This window comes from Herpailurus yagouaroundi, unplaced genomic scaffold, assembly GCF_014898765.1.
Source record: "Herpailurus yagouaroundi ecotype Mexico unplaced genomic scaffold, PumYag 355, whole genome shotgun sequence".
Classification (NCBI taxonomy): domain Eukaryota; kingdom Metazoa; phylum Chordata; class Mammalia; order Carnivora; family Felidae; genus Herpailurus; species Herpailurus yagouaroundi.
Genome location: NW_024412572.1, coordinates 5,722,295 through 5,744,030, shown reverse-complemented (window position 1 = coordinate 5,744,030; position 21,736 = coordinate 5,722,295). Strand labels below are relative to the sequence as shown.

The 21,736-nt window shown below is 39.6% G+C and overlaps 1 protein-coding gene across 1 annotated transcript in view; it reads right to left on the bottom strand.

Annotated features, from left to right (window-relative positions):
• The window catches only part of LOC121021944 (maestro heat-like repeat-containing protein family member 1), a 79,012-nt gene that overhangs the window by 31,247 nt on the left and 26,029 nt on the right, over window positions 1–21,736 (bottom strand). Inside the window, exons 18-23 of the mRNA XM_040462642.1 lie at window positions 14,334–14,525; window positions 13,823–13,975; window positions 13,242–13,364; window positions 12,795–12,874; window positions 12,057–12,192; window positions 10,911–11,000 (exon numbers count right to left, since the gene is read on the bottom strand). Of these exons, the coding sequence (XP_040318576.1) occupies window positions 10,911–11,000; window positions 12,057–12,192; window positions 12,795–12,874; window positions 13,242–13,364; window positions 13,823–13,975; window positions 14,334–14,525 (774 nt within the window). The remainder of the gene's footprint in view (window positions 1–10,910; window positions 11,001–12,056; window positions 12,193–12,794; window positions 12,875–13,241; window positions 13,365–13,822; window positions 13,976–14,333; window positions 14,526–21,736) is intronic.

The window sequence follows — 21,736 nt, the reverse complement described above, 5'->3', positions numbered from 1 at the left end:
CAGTAGAACAGATCAGTGAAACCAGGATCTAGCTCTTTGACAAGATCAACAAAATTGATCAACTTTTAACCAGATTCATCAAAAAAAATTTTTAATGTTTTTCAATTTAAGTTTTAGCTAGCATACAGTGCAATGTTGGTTTCAGGAGTAAAATTCAGTGATTCATCACTTACATACAACACACAGTGCTCATCACAACAAGTGCCCTCCTTAATACCCATCACCCATCTAGCCCATCTTCTACCCACCTCCCTCCATCAACCCTCAGTTTGTTCTCTATCATTAAGAGTCTCTTAGGAGCGCCTGGGTGGCTCAGTCGGTTGACCATCTGACTTTGGCTCAGGTCATGATCTCACAGCTCGTGAGTTCAAGCCCCATGTCGGGCTCTGTGCTGACAGCTCAGAGCCTGGAGTCCACTTCGGATTCTATGTCTCCCTCTCTCTGCCCCTAACCCACTCACATTCTGTCTCTGTCTCTCTCAAAAAACACATTAAAAAAATCTTTTTTAAAAAAGAGTCTTTGTGCTTTGTTTCCCTCTTCTCTCTTCCCTCCTTTCCACGTGTTCATCTGTGTTGTTTCTGAAATTACACACAAGTGAAATCATATGCTATTTGTCTTTACCTGATTGACTTATTTCACTTAGCATAATACATTCAAGGTCCATCCATGTCTTTGCAAATGGCAAAATTTCATTCTTTTTGATGGTTGAGTAATATTCCAGTGTGTGTGTGTGTGTGTGTGTGTACACCACATCTTCTTTATCCGTTCATCAATTGATGGAAATTTGGGCTCTGTCCATAGTTTGGCTACTGTTGATAATGCTGCTATAAACATTGGGGTGCACGTACCCCTTCGAATCTGTATATTTTTGTATCCTTTGGGTAAAAAACTAATAGTGCAATTGTTAGATCATAAGGTATTTCTATTTTTAGTTTTTTGAGGCAAAAAATTTTTAAGAGAGAGAACTCAAACAAAATCAGAGGAGAAATAACAACCAACACCACAGAAATACAAAGGACTGTAAAAGAATATTATGAAAAATTATATGCCAACAAATTGGACACCTTAGAAGAAATGGATAAATTCCTAGAAACATGTAACTCCCAAAACTGAATCAGGAAGAAACAGAAAATTTGAACAGACCGATTACCAGCAATGATATTGAATCAGTAATCAAAAACCCCTAACAAATGAAAGTCCAGGCCAAATGGCCTCACAGGTGAATTCTACCAAACATTTAAAGAAAATATTCCAAAAAATAGAAGAGAAAGGAAAATTTCCAAATTTATTACATGAGGCCAGCATTACAGATACCAAAACCACTACAAAAAAAAAAAAAAAAGAACTACAGGCCAGTATCACTGAATGAATATAGATGCAAAGATCCTCAACAAATATTAGCAAACTGAATCCAGCAATACATTGAAAAAAATCATTCACTATAATCAAGTGGGATTTAGTCCCATGATGCAAGGATGGTTCAATATTTGCAAAAACATGTTTTCAATAAGACACATTTATTCAGCATCATGATCAGACAATTACATTTAGCAATCAGCAGCATGAGTACAAAAAAAATCTACATTAAAACCCTTTGTTTTGAATCCTTTTACTTTCCACAGAACAGAAACTAAGATAACCTGTTATACAATTAGTCACAAATACAGTCCTTGAGTTTTTTGTCCATACACATGAATTTGTCTAAAGCATGTCTGCTTTATAGCAGCTAGGCCCTGCCATCACTATGTTTGGCTGAGTTCACAAATCTGTTGTAACCTGTAGCTTCCTTGTCACTTCTCTGGGTCTCCTCTCCTGCTAAGCTTTGTTTTCTGGAAGTAATTAAAACCTTCTGCCACTATCATAGCTACCACTGCTGCTGGAACCACCATAGCCACCTTGGTTTTGTGGTTTGGCAAAGTATTGGCCACCACCACAGGGGCCAGAGCTTCTGCCTCCAAAACTTCCTCCTTTCATGGGTCCAAAACTTGAAGATTGATTGTTGCAATTGCCAAAATCATTATAGCTTCCACCACCTCCAAAGTTGCTTCCATCATTACCAAATCCATTATAGCCATCCCCACTGCCACCATATCCACCACCATCTCGACTGCCACCAAAGCCACCTCACCCATAACATTGTCATTCCCACCAAAACCACCTCCACAACCACCACCAAAGTTTCCAGAACTACTCTGACCTCTTTGGCTGGATGAAGCACTAGCCACCTCTTGCTTAGATAGAGCTTCCCTTACTTCAAAGTTGTGGCCATTCACAATATGGTATTTTTGAATGACAATCTTGTCTACAGGGTCATGGTCATCAAACGTTACAAAAGCAAAGCCTCTCTCTTTGCCACTGCTTCAGTCAGTCATGATTTCAATCACTTCAATTTTCCGATACTGTTCAAAATAATCTCTTAGATGATGTTCTTCAGTGTCTTCTTTAATGCCACCCACAAAAATCTTTTTCACAGTTAAGTGGGCACCAGGTCTTTGAGAATCTTCTCTTGAGACAGCCTTCTTTGGTTCTACAACTCTTCCATCCACCTTGTGTGGCCTCACATTCATGGCTGCATCCACCTCTTCCACAGTGGCATATGTGACAAACCCAAAGCTTCTGGAGCTCTTGGTGTTTGGGCCTCTCCTTACCACACAGTCCATAAGTGTTCCCAATGCTCAAAATGGCTCCTCAGACACTCATCAGCTGTTTCAAAGCTCAAACCTCTGATGAAAAGCTTCTGCAGCTGTTCAGGCTCTTTGGGAGACTGACTTAGATATGATGGTGGTGGGAGGGGAGACTTCAACAATGCTTACTCCCAATATTTGCAAATTAATCAGTGTGATACATCACATCAACAAGAAAAAGGATAAAAACCATATGATCATTTCAACAGATGCAGACAAAGCATTTGACAAAGTATAACATCCATTCATGACAAAAACCTTCAACAAAGTAGGTTTAGAGGGAACATATGTCAACATAATTGAAAAGCCCACGGCTAACATCATATGCAATGGTAAAAAGCTAGGAGTTTTCCCTTAACATCAGAAACAAGACAAGGATGTCTGCTCTCACCACTTTCATTCAACATAACTACTAGATGTCATAATCACAACAATCAGACAAAAAAAAAAGGAATAAAAGTTTCACTATTTGCAGATGACATGATACTGTATATAGAAAACCCTTAAGACTCTACCAAAAAAAAAAAAAACCCTACTAGAACTGATAAATGAATCCAGTAAGGCTGCAGAATACAAAATCAATGTACAGAAATCCATTGCATTTCTATACACTAACAATGAAGCATCAGAAGGAGAAATTAAGAAAAACTCACATTTACAATTGCACCAAAAATAATAAAATACCGAAGAATAAACTTATCCAAGGAGGTAAAAGACCTGTACTCTGAAAACTATAAAATACAGATGAAAGAAATTAAAAACAACACAAACATATGGAAAGATATTCTATGCTTATGTATTGGAAGAACCAACATTGTTAAAATGTCCATACTATTCAAAGCAATCTATAGATTTAATGCAATCCCTATCAAACACTAACAGCATTTTTCACAGAACTAAAACAAAGAATCCTGAAATTTATATCAAACCACAAAAGATGCCAAATAGCCAAAGCATGCTTGAAAAAGAAAAATAAAAATTGAAGTATCTTAATTTCAGATTTCAAGTTATACTACAAAGCTGTAGTTATCAAAACAGTATGGTACAGGCACAAAAATAGACACATAGATCAACAAAAGAGAATAGAAAGCCCAGAGATAAGCCCACAATTATACAGTTAATTAATTTTTGAAGAAGGAGAAAAGAATATGCAATAGGGAAAAGACAGTCTTTTCAACAAATGGTATTGGGAAAACTGGAGACCAATGTGGAAAAGAATGAAACTGGACCACTTTCTTATACCATATATAAAAATAAACTCAAAATGGGTTAAGGACCTAAATGTGAGACCTGAATCACAAAAATCCTAGAAGAGAGTACTAGTAGTAATGTCTCTGACGTCAGCTATTACAATATTTTTCTAGATATGTCTCCTGAGGCAATGGAAACCAAAGCAAAATTAAGCTATTGGGACTATACCAACAAAACAAAACAAAGCAAAACAAAACAAAACAAACAAACAAAAAAAAACAACCTTCTCCACAGCAAAGGAAACAATCAAGAAAACTAAAGGGCACCTTGTGGAATGGGAGAAGACATTTGCAAATTACATATCTGATAAAAGGTTAGTCTCCAAAATTTATAAAGAACTTATACAACTTGATACATACAAAAAAAAAATAATCCAATGAAAATTGGGCAGAAGACATGAACAGACATTTCCCCAAAGAAAACATGCAGATGGCCAACAGACACATGAAAAGATGCTCAAATCACTCATCATTAGTGAAATGCAACTTAAAACTATGATGAGATATTACCTCACACCTGTCAAAATGACTCAAATCAAAAAGACAAGGGGTGCCTGGGTGGCTCAGTCAGTTAAGTGTCCAACTTGGGCTCAGGTCATGATCTCACGATTCCTGAGTTTGAGCCCCTCATCGGCTCTATGCTGACAGCTCGGGGCCTGGAGCCTGCTTCGGATTCTATGTCTCCCTCTCTCTGCCTCTCACCTGCTCATTCTCTCTCTCTCAAAAATAAATACATATTTTTGAAAATTAAAAAAAAAAAGACTAGAGACAACAAGTGTTGGTGAAGAAAGGAACTCTCAAGTACTGTTGGTAGGAATGCAAATGGAGGTAGCCACTGTGGGAAACAATATGAAGATTCCTCAAAAAACTAAAACCAGAACTAACCTACAATCCAGTAATTACAACTGGGTATTTACCCCCAAATTACAAAAACACTAATGCAAAAGGATATATACACCCTTATATTTATTACAGTATTATTTACAACAGCCAAATTATGGACATAGCCCAAGTGTCCATCAATAGATGAGTGGATATAGAAAATGTACATGTATATGTATATGTATATGTATATGTATGTGTGTATACACACACACACAATGAAATATTATTCAGCTGTAAAAAAGAATGAAATCTTGCTATTTGTAACAACATGGATGATCTAGAGTGTATAATACTAACCAAATTAAGTCAGTCAGAGAAAGGTAAATACCATATGATTTCACTCATACATGGACTTTAAGAAACAAAATGAGCAAAGGAAAAAAGAGAGATAAACCAAATAACACACTCTTAGCTATAGAGAACAAACAGATGCACACCAGAGGAGAGGTGAGTGGGGGGATGGGTGAAACAAGTGAAGGGAATTAAGAGTATACTTCTCTTGATGAGAACTGAGTAACATATAGAAGTGAATCACTATATTGTATACCTGAAACTATTATAACAATGTATGATAACTATACTAAGTTAAAATAAAATCAAAAGGAGAAAGGTTTCAAATTAAAAATCTAAGTTTCTACTTAAAAAAAAACCTAGATAAAGTGAAATAAATTCAAAGCTAACAGAAGGAAGAAAATACTACAGATAATAGCATCAAAGAATAAAATCATAAACAAAAACATAAAGATATGAAGAAAATTAATAGAGAAAAAAATGAAACAAAAAGTGGTTCTTCAAGGAGGGCAATAAAACTGATAAACTTCTAGAAAGATGGACAGAACTAAAAAGAGAAAAGGCACAATAATGAAAGAAAGTTCACATTAAGAGCATAATAAGAGAATATTACAAACAACTCTCACATAAATTCAATAATTTAGATGAAATGGAAATGGACCAATTTTTCAAAAACTAAAACTCCCAAAAATGAAACAGATAACCTGAATAGTCCAAAACTATTTTTTAAATTGAATGCATAGTTTAAATACTTCCCCAAAAAAGAAATCTCTAAGTCAAGATGTTTTCAATGGTGAATTCTACCAAATACTTAAAAAGGAAATAACATAGATTATACATAGTCTCTTCCATAAGATAGAAGAAGATGCACTACCTAGCTCATTTTATGAGGCCAATCTTAAATTGATAACAAAATCAGACAAAGACAACAAAAAAGGAAAACCATAAGTCTGTCCCTCAGGAACATAGATACAAAAATTCTCAACAAAATATTAGCAAATTAAATCCAACAAAATACAAAAAAAAAAAATACACCATGACAAAATGCAATTTATTCTGGGAACACAAGACTGCTTCAACACTTGAAAATCAATCTAATCTTCTATATTAATAGTCTAAAGAAGAAAATCAACATGATCATATCAATTGATACAGAAAGAGAATTTCACAGAATTCAGCATCTGTTCATACTAAAATTTTTCAGCAAACTAGGAACAGAAGCAAACTTCCTAACTTCATAAATGGCACCTACAAAAAAATCTATAGCAAATATCATACTTAGTAGTGTATAACTGAATGCCTTCCCACCAAGACTAGGAATAAGGCAAGGATGTCTACTCTTAGCACTCCTATTCAATGTCATACTGGAAGTCCTAGCTAGTGCAATAAGGCATGAAAGTGAAATAAAAGGTATAAGATTTGAGATGAAGAAATAAAATTGTGCCTATTTATAAACAAGATGATTTCTACATAGAGAACTCCAAGGAATCCATATACCAAAAAAGTTCTAGAATACAAGTCAGTATTCAAAACTCAACTGAATTTCTATATGCTAACAATGAACAATTGAAAACTAAAAATTTTAAATAGTTGCAATTACAGTATCTCCTCAGAATGAAATACTTAGGTATATACAGGTTCTTCATGCTGAAAACTACAAAATGCTAGTGATTGAAAAAGAAGATCTAATAAATAAAGAGACATAACATGTTCATGGATTAGAAGACTCAACATAATAAAGCTTTCCATTTTTCCCAAATGAATCTATAGATGTAATGCAACTCTATAAAAATCCAGCAGGATGTTTTATAGATATAGACAAGTTGATTCTAAATTAATATGCAAAGGTAAAAAGAAGAAGAAAGAGAAATTACATTACACAATTTTAAGACTTACTCTGAAGCTAGATTAATCAAGACAATGTGGTATTGGTAAAGGAATAGACACAGAAGTTAATAGAACAGAATACAGAGTCCAGAAATAGATCTATGCAAATATGGCCAATTGATTGTGACAAACATGTAAAGGCAATTCAATATATAAAGGATAGCATTAGAAGAACTGAACTTTCATGTGCAAAAAAATTGAACTTCAACCTAAAGCTCATACATTATACAAAAATTAATTCAAAATGGATCATAGATTTAAAGTAAAATGTAAAACTAAAAAGCTGTTAGAAGAAAACATGGAAGAAAATATTCATGACCTAGTTCTTAGACATGACACCAGTCATGATTCCACAGAGAAAAAAATATAAAATGGACTTCATCAAAATTTAGAATTTTTGGGGGCGCCTGGGTGGCTCAGTCGGTTAAGCATCCGACTTGGCTCAGGTCACGATCTCACGGTCCGTGAGTTCAAGCCCTGCGACAGGCTCTGGGCTGATGGCTCAGAGCCTGGAGCCTGCTTCCGATTCTGTGTCTCCCTCTCTCTCTGCCCCTCCCCCATTCATGCTCTGTCTCTCTCTGTCTCAAAAATAAATAAACGTTTAAAAAAAATTTTTTTTTAAATTTAGAATTTTTGCTCTGTGAAAGACCCTGTCAAGAGAATGAAAAGACAAGCTACACATAGCAAACCATAGATATGACAAGGGACTTTTATCTAAAATATATAAACAACTCTCAAAACTCAACAGTAAGAAAACAATCCCATTGGAAAATGGGCAAAAGACATGAACTGACATTTCACCAAAGATGTATATAGCAAATATGTACATGAAAATATGTTCAACATCATTAGCCATAAGGGAAACATAAATTAAAACCACAGTGAGGTAAAATTTAAAAATTATACCAAGGATTTTATTTTCCAGCAAGGATGGGAAGAAACTAGACATCTCATACATTGTTGGTAAAAACATAAAATGGTTCAGTCACTCTGAGAAATAGTTTGGTAATTTTCGGATAAGACTAAACATGTACTCACCATGACTCAGCAATTACACTCTGGAATATTTATCCCAAACAGTGAAAATGTATATTCACACAAAAGACTGTACATGAATATTTACAGGAGTTTTTTTCATAATTGTCAAAAACTGGAAACTACCCAAATGTCTTTCAATGGGTGAACGGCTAAACAAACTCTAGTATCCATACCACGGAATACTACTCAGCAATAAAAAGGAATAAACTAATGATGCAGACAACAACTTAAAGGATCTTAAGAGCATTAAGCTAAATGAAAGAAGGCAATCTCATAAAATTTTATATACTATTTGATTCCATGTGCTTAACATCCTCAAAATGACAAAATTACAGAGATGGAAAACAGATTAATGGTTTCCAGGGAACAGGGACAAAGCGGGAGAAGATGTGACTATAAAGCGGCAGTACAAGAGTTTCTTTTAGTGAGGGAACATCGTATATCATGATGGTGGTGGTGGTGGTTTCACAATTTTATACGTGAGATCAAATCTCATAGAAGACACAAATAAGTATGTGTAAAAACTGGCCAAAACTGAGTAAAGTCTGTAGTCAAGCAGTAATATACCGACAATTCCCTGGTTTTGATAGTTATTACTGTTATATACGATGTCACCATTAGGGGAAGCAGAGTAAAGCATTCAAGGGACTATATGTACTATTTTTTGCTACTTCCAATGAATCAACAATCATTGCAAAATAAAGTTAAGAAGAAAACTAGCAGTAGGGCGCCTGGGTGGCTCAGGCGTTTAAGCATTCCACTTTGGCTCAGGTCAGGCTCAGGTCATGTTCTCAGTTCACAAGTTCCAGTCCCATGTTGGGCTCTGTGCTGACAGCTCAGAGCTTGGAGCCTGCTTCAGATTCTGTGTCTCCCTCTCTCTCTGCCTTTCCCCCTCTTGCATTCTGTGTGTGTGTGTGTGTGTGTGTGTGTGTGTGTGTGTGTCTCAAAAATAATCATTTAAAATTTTTTTAAAAAGAAGAAAACTAACAGCAAAATGATTGGAAACAGCCCAATGTCCGTCCATAGGGAACTGGTTGAGTAAATTATAGTACATCCACACAATGTATAAAACCACAAAGAAAATAAGGACTGTATCTGTGAACTGATTGTGGATAAGAGAAAAAAGTAAGATCCAGAGCAGTGGATAAAATATGCTACCTACAGCACAAGAAAGGCAGGAAAATAATAATAATATATCATAAACACAGGTTTGCTTATTTTCACAATAAGAAACACGGGAAGGTCAAACCAGAAGCCATTAAAAATGGTTATCTACAGGGGATAAGTGGGAATGAGGTTAAGAGAATCAGAGTAGGAGCAAGAATTCTTTGCATGAAACATTATAAAGTTTTAAGTTTTATTCTCTTCAATTAAATAAAAGAAAGGAAGCCCTAAAATTTAACACAAACAAGTTTAAATTATCCCAATTTGATAATATAATCATATAGAAAATAATTATTTCAAGTAGCTTTTGAGCACAATAGTCTGACTATATTCCTTAGTGATCTATATTTTGACAACAAAAGAAACTACAAAGAAATTTTGAACCTCATGTGGTAGCTGGGGAACAGGATATTAGGAGAAGGCCAAAATATGATGACAATAGTATAAAGTAAATCAAATCAATTAAAAGACAAAATTTATTTTTGAAATATAATTTATTGTCAAGTTAGCTAACATACAGTGTATACAGTGTGCTCTTGGCCCAGTGCTCATCCCAACAAATGCCCTCCTCAATGCCCATCACCCATTTGCCCCACTCCCCTATTCCCCCCATCAACCTTCAGTTTGTTCTCTGTATTTAAGAGTCTCTTCTGGTTTGTCTTCCTCTCTGTTTGAAACTATTTTTCCCCCATTCCTTCCCCCATGGTCCTCTGTTAAGTTTCTCAAATTCCACATATGAGTGAAAACATGATATCAAAAGACAAACAAATTTTAAATGAGCAGATGAGCCAAGCACTTTGTAAACATTATCTCATTCAGTTATCAAAATGACTATGTTAACTACTGTCATCTCATTTTCCAGGAGAAAACTGAGGCAGATGGAAGTTAAATAATTCCCCAAGGCTATACTGTTAAGAGCAGAATCAGAATCTGGAATTGCAGCATATGGCAGTCAAGAGCCCATGCTTTTAACCTTTAGCTCCCATGAGGGAGCAGAGGGAGCTGAGAAAGATGACCACAGCAATGACTGAAGGGGAAGAAAGAAGAAGGAAAAGATGTCCTCCAAAGAGCAGACCAATGTTATCTGGATCCTAGCTCTGGTTATCCTTTCCCTAAAAGGTCTGAATCCAACCTTCATCCTCAGACCTCTTACTTTTCCCCCCAACTGTTCTGCTGTTCTATTCCCAACTGTACTGCGTTGATAGAGTCCCCCCCAAATTCATGTGCACCCAGAACATCAGAATGTGACCTTGTTTGGAAAATAGTCACTGGCAGATGAATTCAAGTAAAGGTGAGTGCATATTGCATTCGGATTTGGATAGGCCCTAATCTTATGACTCCTGTCCTTATTAAAAAGAAAAGACAGAGAAACACACACACACACACACACACACACACACACACACACATCCTCCTGCACCCCACAAATGCCCTGTGAAAATGGAGGCAGAGATTGCAATGGTAGGTCTATAAACCAAGGGACACCATGGGCCACCAGGAATCACCAAAAGCTAGGAGGGATGCATGGAACAGGTTGTCCCTCAGAGCCTCCAGTAGAAACCAACCCTGCTGATACCTTGATTTTGGACTTCCAGCCTTTACAACTGTGAAAGAATATATTTCTGTTGTTTGAAGCTACTCAGTTGTGGTACTTTGTTATGGCAGCCCTAGAAAACCAATACACCAACTTCAGGGGCTCCTTCCCACTGACCTCCAAACAGTACTGGATCTGAGAAGGCATCTCAACAATAAGTGTCTCCATTAGCCTTAGGAGGGATTGAAGGGTCTCCATGAGCAAATCCTGAGGGAGAAAAGAGAGATCTCAAAGACTTGCTGAGATATCAGTCCCACCCCTCCTTCTAAACTTAGCTCAGTGCTCCAGCTCTCCCAGGAAGCCTTCCTTGGGAAGTTCTGCTCCGCAAGCTTCCCCCTAACATTTCAAGTGCCACTTGTCCATTACTAACTTGAAGAAAGTTTTCTGTTGTTTTCAGCAGAGGACAAATATCTGCTTGATACACGGTTTGTCCTAGTGGATGGGGAGATCCCAGCTTGCCCCAAACATGGGGAAATCCTGTCAAAACCTTCCCTCTCTAACCAGAGCTACACTGAATAAGGCCTCATGGGGGTACAAGCATAGGAAACCGACCTCAGCTTTCTCTGTATGTACCAGTCCTTCCTTCATAACATAAATAAATATGAACTGACAAAGAAGGACCACCAGACATCTGATGAAAAGGCCCAACTAAACAAATAGACCAAATGGTCCTAAAGAAAACCAAACTAATTCAGTAAGTAATAGAAACCTTTATTTTTAAAAATTCTTATTAATATCCTCAAAAAAAAAAGAAGCAGGAGATTGTGGTATCAGTAAAACAAGAACAATCAGTCAAAATAAAGGAGTAATCAGAGAACATGAAAGAATTCCTAGGAACTAAACATATAAATGCAAATTGGAAAACTGAATCCCTCTTCCTTCCTTCAAGGAAACACTACAGACCCTGTGGGAAATGGACTCAGCTCTCTTGCTGACTCTCTGAACTTATTTACCCATGGGCCTTTAGTAAAATCATGTTTGAAACCTTCCCGTCTGGTTTCAATTGTACAACAGTAAAAGGTAAAGAATTGAGTGTCCGCATCTGGGCCAGAATATTAAAGTGGTGACAGTGGCAATCAATGAGTGCTCTCAAGAAGGAAGTACTTCTCATGAGTAGTGTTCAGACTATATGACCTAGTAATCTCTGATGATTATCATGTTTTTATCAAAGAGGTCCTTACATATAACTGCTGAACTTATACTTCTCATCCTCTCAAAAGTAAAAAATAAAAACAAAGAGACAAACATCAAAGAGTTAGTTACTTCAGTGGCCTGGGCTTCCTGGGAACTGGATGCCTCCTTCTGCAAATCCTCTGTGGATGGCAGGCATAGCACACTCTGAAAGCACGTTTGGAGTAGCTCTGTTCTTTCTTCCACCTCTGTGAGGGGATGGAACTTCCTAAGACCCAGGAGGAAGGAGCAAAAATGTAACCAGAGAGTAATGGCCAGGAATAACAGCTGAGGAAAATAAGAGAGAGGTGGTGGAGACAGAGGGAGAGGTGGGAGAAAGAAGATAACCAAAAGAAAAGGTAACCAAAAGAAGAAAAGGAGGAAACAGTAAGAAAAGTTTTAAAATGCCAGGAATATGGAAAGAAAGGGATAAAGGGAAAGAGGAACTATTACAGAAAAGGGTACTAATATTTGGGGATGATATATTACTGTTTGGTTCCCTGGATATTTTGAGGGCATGGGGGAGGCAGTCAGTGATGGAGATGGAGGTGTTTAGTCAGGGACATCCCTGTGAGCAGAAGAAAGACTGGACCAGAAACAACAGCAAGTGCCTATAGAAGATGGGAGAGGTGGTCTCTGCCACATGCTCCAAAAATCCCATCCAAAAAATCTTGGTAAAAAGAGGTGGCATACATTGTCCAACAGATGTCTACAACTGCCTGGGGCCCCCATACTAAAAGCAGAGCAGAAAATAAGGTGGGGATAGATTAAGGAATAAAGAACTGAAATCCAGTCAGAGGAAGGAGGACAGAATGGCTGGAACAAGGTTACCTGAAGTTAGTGATGAAGTTCATTGCCCTCTGCCTAATGGAACTGGAGACGGAATTCAATGGCTCCTCCCTGATTAACTCCTGTAACACACCCACCCCAATCCCCCACCCCAGAGAACAAGAGGATGTGAATATATCTTTCTTGCCTTCCTCCCCCTCCTCCCACCCAGGCTGTATTCACAGGAAACTGGGACCTAGAATTTTCAGAGACTTCCAAAGACTCTGAAGGATAGCACATCTCTCCTACTCCCAACCATACCTTCCCCACGGCACTCACCCCTACCTTGAGAATGGGAAAGGGAACAATAAGGTAGGAAAAAACAACCAGAAAATCTGGACTTTTATCCTCCAGGCCTAGTCTAGGAGCACTGCCAATGGTTTCCATGAATGAGGACCCATCCTCCCTCCTCTGTGCATTTCTACCTCCATCCTCCTGAGTTGTACTTACCATCATAAAGGTTACAATTTCTATTTTCTGAGGGAACTTGAATTGAAAGGCCATGGGCTGGCTGCTCAAGATGTTTATTAGCTTGGTCAGGGCATCCAGGTACTCCAGCTTCAGGTTCTTATCCTGAACCAACCAGTATACTCAGAGATTTCCAAAGTAGGAATGATCCTGGGGCAAGGGAAAACTACCTACACAAAATCTGGGAGATGAGGTGCTAAGGCTTCCTTAGGCTAAAACCCTGCATCTTCCTTCTGAGGGCAGCTTAGGAAAGCAAAGCTCTCAAAGCTTCCATGTCTCTTAAGTTATTGTCTTTTTACCAAATAAGTTCTTCTGAAGGATGTCTAGTTGGATGGTAAATGAATAGGGAATGAGAAAGGTTTCTTTTCCTACCCTAGGGATATATGCTCTGAACAAATAGCAAAGGCAGAAAAATTATTTGGGGCTCCCTCTTACCTCCCCTGAAACAACTGTGACCGCCCCACCCCCGAGTTCCATTCAAGGCCAGGCATCATTTTCTTGGAGGGGAAGGGCCAAAAAAGGCAGGGATGGGACACTGGAGAAGTGGAGAAAGCAGGAAGTACCTTTTCTACAATACAGTTGCGGTAGTGTTGCAGGACAATGGCCAGGATGTCATCTAAATGCTTGAAGATGGCTCCCTTGCTCTCTGAAATAATCTTGCTATAGCTTAAGTAGATGATGTTACAGACCAGCCCCCATTCCCTTTGCTGATGCTCCTGTAGGGGGAAGGGGGAAACTTGCCTTCTCTTCATCTTATCCTCCTTGGCTGATGGGGAAATGGAGGTTCAGAGAGGAATGGATTGCCTGCATGACACGGAAGGGAAGATGGGGCTGTGGAATGGTGAACAGCTGGGAGGAAGGTGGTGCAGCTGGTGATACCAGGGCCTGATTCACGGCATAAAGGAGCACAGGAAAGGGACAAGAGGATGAAACTTCCCCACAGTTGGCCGGAGGGAAATAGAAACATTTATAGGTGGGTCAGCACACCTCAGAGAAGTGGGGAGTCTGGGGTGACAGGGATGCCTTGGAAGGCTTTGTGTGGGAGGTTGGCAGAGCTCCCAGGAATGCCATCACCTTCATCAGTTTGAGGATGGATGATGAGTTCTTGTCAGTGAGTATAGCACTATATGCTTGCAGTTGGTCCAGGGTTACCTTCAGATGTTTCATGGACACGATACTGAGCGCCACAGCAATGCCCTGTAATAGGAATAGCCTCAACCTCATGCCACAGCTCAAAGTGAGCCAGAACTTTATGTTCTCCCAGAACTATAGATTTAGAGAGAGGAAGAGAGAGGAATGGGAAAGAAAATAAATGGAAGGAAAATTTGGTTCCTCTGATTCAAGTTACTTAAAATCAAGGGGGAGAACCAAAGTCCATACAAGAAATAATTTAAGAAGCAAATTACAAGAAACAGACTCTTAACTATAGAGAACAAACTGATGGTTACCAGAGTGGAGGTGGATGGGAGGATGGGGGAAATAAGGGATGGGGATTAGAGAGTACAGTTATCATGATGGGGGAAAAAAAGAACTCTAAAAGATGATTGATTGATTGATTGATTGATTGATAGATGATAGAGTGGCACAGAGTTTATAAAAATTCAGGAGTCCTCATTTTTGTATTTTTCATACTAATTGACAACATCCAGAAAAGCCCTTCCTGAATATCATGGAGCAGAGGAACACCCCCCACACATACCCTGCCATAATATTTATGAACTGTGGGCCCTCATATGTACAGGAATTCATTTGTGGATTCAGTAGAGTTTTGGTGCCTAAGGCATGGGGGTGGGGAAGCAAATTAACTCAGATTATGAAAAATTAGAGTCACAGATTTACAAAATCTTGGGATTATCAAATCCAACATTGCAGAACAGAGAATACTTACATGCACTAGTAATTCAGAGAAGGGTGGTAAGGAGGGGGCAAAGGGGAAGAACAAATCCAAGGCACATTATTGACAGGATTGGATGGATAATCAGAGAAGAAACAGAAGAGAGAGACAACTAACAGACAGTGCCAATATTTCTAACCCTGAATAACAGGAAACAGCAGTAACTGACCAATAATGGGAAGGTGGAAAAGGGGGGCCTGTCTAGAGTTGGGGAGAGAGGAATGAGGAAAGTCCTGCATGTGTTTTGTAGGACATAGTAGAAGGACAACTAAGTGAAAATGCTATCAGTGGTTAGTGGATCTGGGAACAGATGACTGAGTGGGAGACAAGAGCAAGGGAAACTTGGGGATTCTATAATTCCTGCCAGGAACAGCATTTAATTTAAATCCCTCTGCCTCATAACAGGCCCTTTGACTTAAGTGTCAGCCAAGTGTCTTCCAGAGCTTATTCAACAAGGATATCTGGGCACAGAGCTAAAGGAACATCTAACACAGACAAGCAGGTGCCAGCTATTTGCCAACTGGTTTGTTTATGCAGGACAGGCCACCGTTAAGATTCTGCAGTAGAGGAGGCAGAGTGACAGGGACCTGGGGACAGTTACAGTTGCTCCAGGACACAGATCTTCAAGAAAGGCTGAAGTATTAGTGGGACTTACAGACTTTTGACCTCCAAGTAGATGAAGGGAAAATTTTGCCTAGTTGTAAAGCAGGGACTAGTTGAACATCAGAAAGGGGGTTTATTCTGTCCCTCTTCTTAGGCCATCCCTTATCCATGGCTTCCAGTCATCCTGGTCATTCATCATCATCATCATCATCATCATCATCATTATCCATCATCATCTTCTTCATCACTGACATCATCAGAGTATTTACTGCTTAGTTTTTACCAAACTTAACACATGCTATCTCACTGATCCTAACCCTAAAGATTTGAGGTAAATATTACCAATCCTATTTTACAGAAAGGGACAATATAATTGTTCCCTAACGTAGCCATCCAGCCCAGATCTGAGCTCCAGATCTACATGGCTACTGAACATCTCCACCTGGCTATACCAAGGGCACCCTTTTCTCTCCTGATCAAAAACTGAATGCATCATCTTCCTCCCCATTTTGCCCTGCATTCCTGGTTTCAGTGAAGGATACTATTATCCTCCCAGCTGACCATGCCAGAAACCCAGGAAACATCCTGAACATCCTCTTCCCTCTTATCTTTATCCTTTGTAGCCAGTCTGTCCCCAGGTGGCAGCAGAGGGGTCATTTTCACTTCCCGTCAAAGAATTCTGCATTCCAGTCCCACCACACGACTAACAGTTCTGTAGACATGCCCCCAAAAGTTCTTGCTCCTGACGCTTGTCTTGGAATATTATGTCAAGTGAGAATACCCACTTCACTCTTTCTCCTAATCTAGACCCAACTAGCCCAAGTCCCCACCACCCCACACAGCCACTGTATGTCTCTGTGACCACTCATGTAAGGCTATTCTGTGTAGTCAGCTGTTTTCTTCCTATATGTGTCTGTCTCTTCAACGATACTGTTTGCATCTTGGGTTTGGTAAATACCTGATGATATAGTCATGATGATGGTGGATGCTCTGAGAATCTGGCAGGGAAGAGGCATTGGAGAGGGGAGGCCTGAGAACATGGGTACCAACTCTACCAGTAACCAACACCTAGAGAGTGCTTGTGTGCCAGGCATTGTTCTAGGAGCTTTTATATATTTAATCCTTAAAACCATCCTTTGACACACATACTCTGTGGTATTCCCACCAAAATATATAATTTAAACCTAATCATGAAGAAATATGAGACAAACCAAAAATGCCATATATTCTACAAAATAAATGGTCTATACATTTAAAATGTCACAACTGCCTTTCGCATCTTTCCCAGACCCACGCCCTGTGGAGAGATTCTCTTCCCCCTTTGCCCCCTGTCTGGGCTACATCTGGCAGGAGGCTTCTTGGAAGTTGACACATCATCCCTAGGTACAAAGGAATCAGATTTCAGGAAGATCAATTCAAATATTTGTTTGGCATTTAAAGGAATTTCAAGAAAGTTGTTACAGCAAATACTTGGCACACAGGAAGAGACAAGCGACACGCACTCAGAGACTCAGAAAAAACTTTCTTTCACACCAGTGCCAGCCCAGCAGAGTCCTCTCCAAAGGTTGAGCCCCCCAGCCCTGGTGCTAGCCTACTTTTATGCCTGACCAGCTTTCAGGGCTGAATGAGTGCCCAATTTGCCCTTTAAAACCATCTCAGCCAGAGGAGGGAGGAAGATGGCGACATAGGAGGACACTGGGCTCACCGCATCCTGCTGATCACAGAGATTCCACCCACACCTGCCTAAATAACCCAAAAAACCACGAGAAGACTAGCAGAACAGATTCTCCAGAGCCAAGCATAGACGAGAGGCCCACAGAATTGGGTAGGAAGGGCGGAGAGGTGATGCGCGCTACACGGACTGGAGGGAGGGAGCTGGGGCAGAGGGGCAGCCTGCTGGCCAAGCAGAGCCCCCCCGAGTCTGGCTTGCAAAAGTGGAGGGGCCAGACGGAGTGTGTTCTGACAGCAAGCGGGACTTAACATCTGGAAGGTTATAAGTTAACAGCTCTGCTCAGAGAGCGGGAGGGCTGGAGGACAACGGGAGGGAGAGCTGTTGAACCCCAGATGACAGAGCTCAGCTTGGTGGGGAACAAAGGCACTCGCCAGGGCCATCTCCCTCGCCCATCCCCCAGCCAAAATCCCAAAGGGAACCAGTTCCTGCCAGGGAACTTACTTGCACCGCGCAAACACCCAATGCTGTGCTTCTGCGGATACAGCCCTCCTGCAGGTCTGACTCCCTCCCAGTGCCACAGGGCCCCTCCTGAAGTGGATCACTGAAGGAAAAGTGAGCTGAGCCTGCCCCTCCTACCCCTGTGCACCTTGCTGATCTACCCCAGCTAATACGCCAGATCCCCAGCACCACAAGCCTGGCAGTGTGCAAGTAGCCCAGATGGGCCACGCCACGCCACAGTGAATCCTGCTCCTAGGAGAGGGGAAGAGAAGGTACACACCAGTCTGACTGTGTCCCCAGCAGTGGGCTGGGGGCAGACATTAGGTGTGACTGCAGCCCCACCCACCAACGCAAGTTTTTCAAGAGAGCACAGGGGAAGTGCCCTGCAGGTCCACACCACTCCAGGGACTATTCAAAATGACAAAACGGAAGAATTCCCCTCAAAAGAATCTCCAGGAAATAGCGACAGCTAACGAACTGATCAAAAACAATTTAAACAATATAACAGAAAGTGAATTTAGAATAATAGTCATAAAATTAATTGCTGGGCTTGAGAACAGTATAGAAGACAGCAGAGAATCTATTGCTACAGAGATCAAGGGACTAAGGAACAGCCAGGAGGAGTTTAAAAATGCTATTAATGAGCTGCAAAATAAAATGGAGGCAACCACAGCTCGGATTGAAGAGGCAGAGGAGAGAATAAGTGAACTAGAAGATAAAATTATGGAAAAAGAAGAAGCTGAGAAAAAGAGAGATAAAAAAATCCACGAGTATGAGGGGAAAATCTGAGAACTAAGTGATGCACTAAAGAGAAATAATCTATGCATAATTGGTATTCCAGAGGAGGAAGAGAGAGGGAAAGGTGCTGAAGGTGTACTTGAAGAAATAATAGCTGAGAACTTCCCTGATCTTGGGAAGGAAAAAGGCATTGAAATCCAAGAGGCACAGAGAACTCCCTTCAGATGTAACTTGAATTGATCTTCTGCACGATATATCATAGTGAAACTGGCAAAATACAAGGATAAAGAGAAAATTCTGAAAGCAGCTAGGGATAAACGTGCTCTAACATATAAAGGGAGACCAATAAGACTCGTGATGGACCTCTCTACTGAAACTTGGCAGGCCAGAAAGGAATGTCAGGAAATCTTCAATGTGATGAACAGAAAAAATATACAGCCAAGAATCCTTTATCCAGCAAGTCTGTCATTTAGAATAGAAGGAGAGATAAAGGTCTTCCCAAACAAACAAAAACTGAAGGAATTCGTCACCACTAAACCAGCCCTACAAGAGATCCTAAGGGGGATCCTTTGAGACAAAATACCAGAGACATCGCTACAAGCATGAAACCTACAGACATCACAATGACTCTAAACCCATATCTTTCTATAATAACACTGAATGTAGGGGCGCCTGGGTGGCTCAGTCAGTTGAGCATCTGACAGCTCAGGTCATGATCTCGCGGACTGAGTTCAAGCCCCACATCAGGCTCTGTGATGACAGCTCAGAGCCTGGAGCCTGCTTCAGATTCTGTGTCTCCCTCTCTCTCTGTCCCTCCCCTGCTCACATTCTCTCTCTCTCTCTCAAAAATAAAGATTAAAAAAAATAACACTGAATGTAAATGGACTAAATGCGCCAATCAAAAGACATAGGGTATCATAATGGATAAAAAAAACAAGACCCATCTATTTGCTGTCTATGAGAGACTCACATTAGACCTGAGGACACCTTCAGATTGAAAGTGAGGGGATGGAGAACTATTTATCATGCTACTGGAAGTCAAAAGAAAGCTGGAGTAGCCATACTTATATCAGACAAACTAGACTTTAAATTAAAGGCTGTAACAAGAGATGAAGAAGGGCATTATATAATAATTACAGGGTCTATCCATCAGGAAGAGCTAACAATTATAAATGTCTATGCGCTGAATATGGGAGCCCCCAAATATATAAAACAATTACTCACAAACATAAGCAACCTTATTGATAAGAATGTAGTAATTGCAGGGGACTTTAATACCCCACTTACAACAATGTATATTTCATCTAGACACATGGTCAATAAAGAAACAAGGGCCCTGAATGATACATTGGATCAGATGGACTTGACATATATATTTAGAACTCTGCATCCCAAAGCAACAGAATATACTTTCTTCTCGAGTGCACATGGAACATTCTCCAAGATAGATCACATACTGGGTCACAAAACAGCCCTTCATAAGTATAGAAGAATTGAGATCATAGCATGCATACTTTCAGACCACAATGCTATGAAGCTTGAAATCAACCACAGGAAAAAGTCTGGAAAACCTCCAAAAACGTGGAGGTTAAAGAACACCCTACTAAAGAATGAATGGGTCAACCAGGCAATTAGAGAAGAAATTTAAAAATATATGGAAACAAATGAAAATGAAAATACAACAATCCAAACGCTTTGGGATGCAGCGAAGGCAGTCCTGAGAGGAAAATACATTGCAATCCAGGCCTATCTCAAGAAACAAGAAAAATCCCAAATACAAAATCTAATAGCACACCTAAAGGAAATAGAAGCAGAACAGCAAAGACACCCTAAACCCAGCAGAAGAAGAGAAATAATAAAGATCAGAGCATAAATAAACAATATAGAATCTAAAAAAAAACTGTAGAGCAGATCAAAGAAACCAAGAGTTGGTTTTTTGAAAAAATAAACAAAATTGATAAACCTCTAACCAGGCTTCTCAAAAAGAAAAGGAAGATGACCCAAGTAGATAAAATCATGAATGAAAATAGAATTATTACAACCAATCCCTCAGAGATACAAACAATTATCAGGGAATACTATGAAAAATTATATGCCAACAAACTGGACAAACCTGGAAGAAATGGACAAATTCCTAAACACCCACACACTTCCAAAACTCAAACTGGAGGAAATAGAAAGCTTGAACACACCCATAACCAGCAAAGAAATTGAATCAGTTATCAAAAATCTCCCAACAAATAAGAGTCCAGGACCAGATGGCTTCCCAGGGGAGTTCTACCAGACGTTTAAAGTAGAGATAATACCTATCCTTCTCAAGCTATTCCAAAAAATAGAAAGGGAAGGAAAACTTCCAGACTCATTCTATGAAGCCAGTATTACTTTGATTCCTAAACCAGACAGAGACCCAGTAAAAAAAGAGAACTACAGGCCAATACCCCTGATGAATATGGATGCAAAAATTCTCAATAAGATACTAGCAAATCGAATTCAACAGCATATAAAAAGAATTATTCACCATGACCAAGTGGGATTCATTCCTGGGATGCAGGGCTGGTTCAACATTCGCAAATCAATCAACGTGATACATCGCATGAATAAAAGAAAAGATAAGAACCATATGGTCCTGTCAATCGATGCAGACAAAGCATTTGACAAAATTCAGCATCCTTTCTTAATAAAAACACTTGAGAAAGTCGGGATAGAAGGAACATACTTAAACATCATAAAAGCCATTTATGAAAAGCCCACAGCTAACATCATCCTCAATGGGGAAAAACTGAGAGCTTTTTCCCTGAGATCAGGAACACGACAGGGATGTCCACTCTCACCGCTGTTGTTTAACATAGTGTTGGAAGTTCTAGCATCAGCAATCAGACAACAAAAGGAAATCAAAGGCATCAAAATTGGCAAAGATGAAGTTAAGCTTTCACTTTTTGCAGATGACATGATATTACACATGGAAAATCCAATAGACTCCACCAAAAGTCTGCTAGAACTGATACATGAATTCAGCAAAGTTGTAGGATACAAAATCAATGTACAGAAATCAGTTGCATTCTTATACACTAA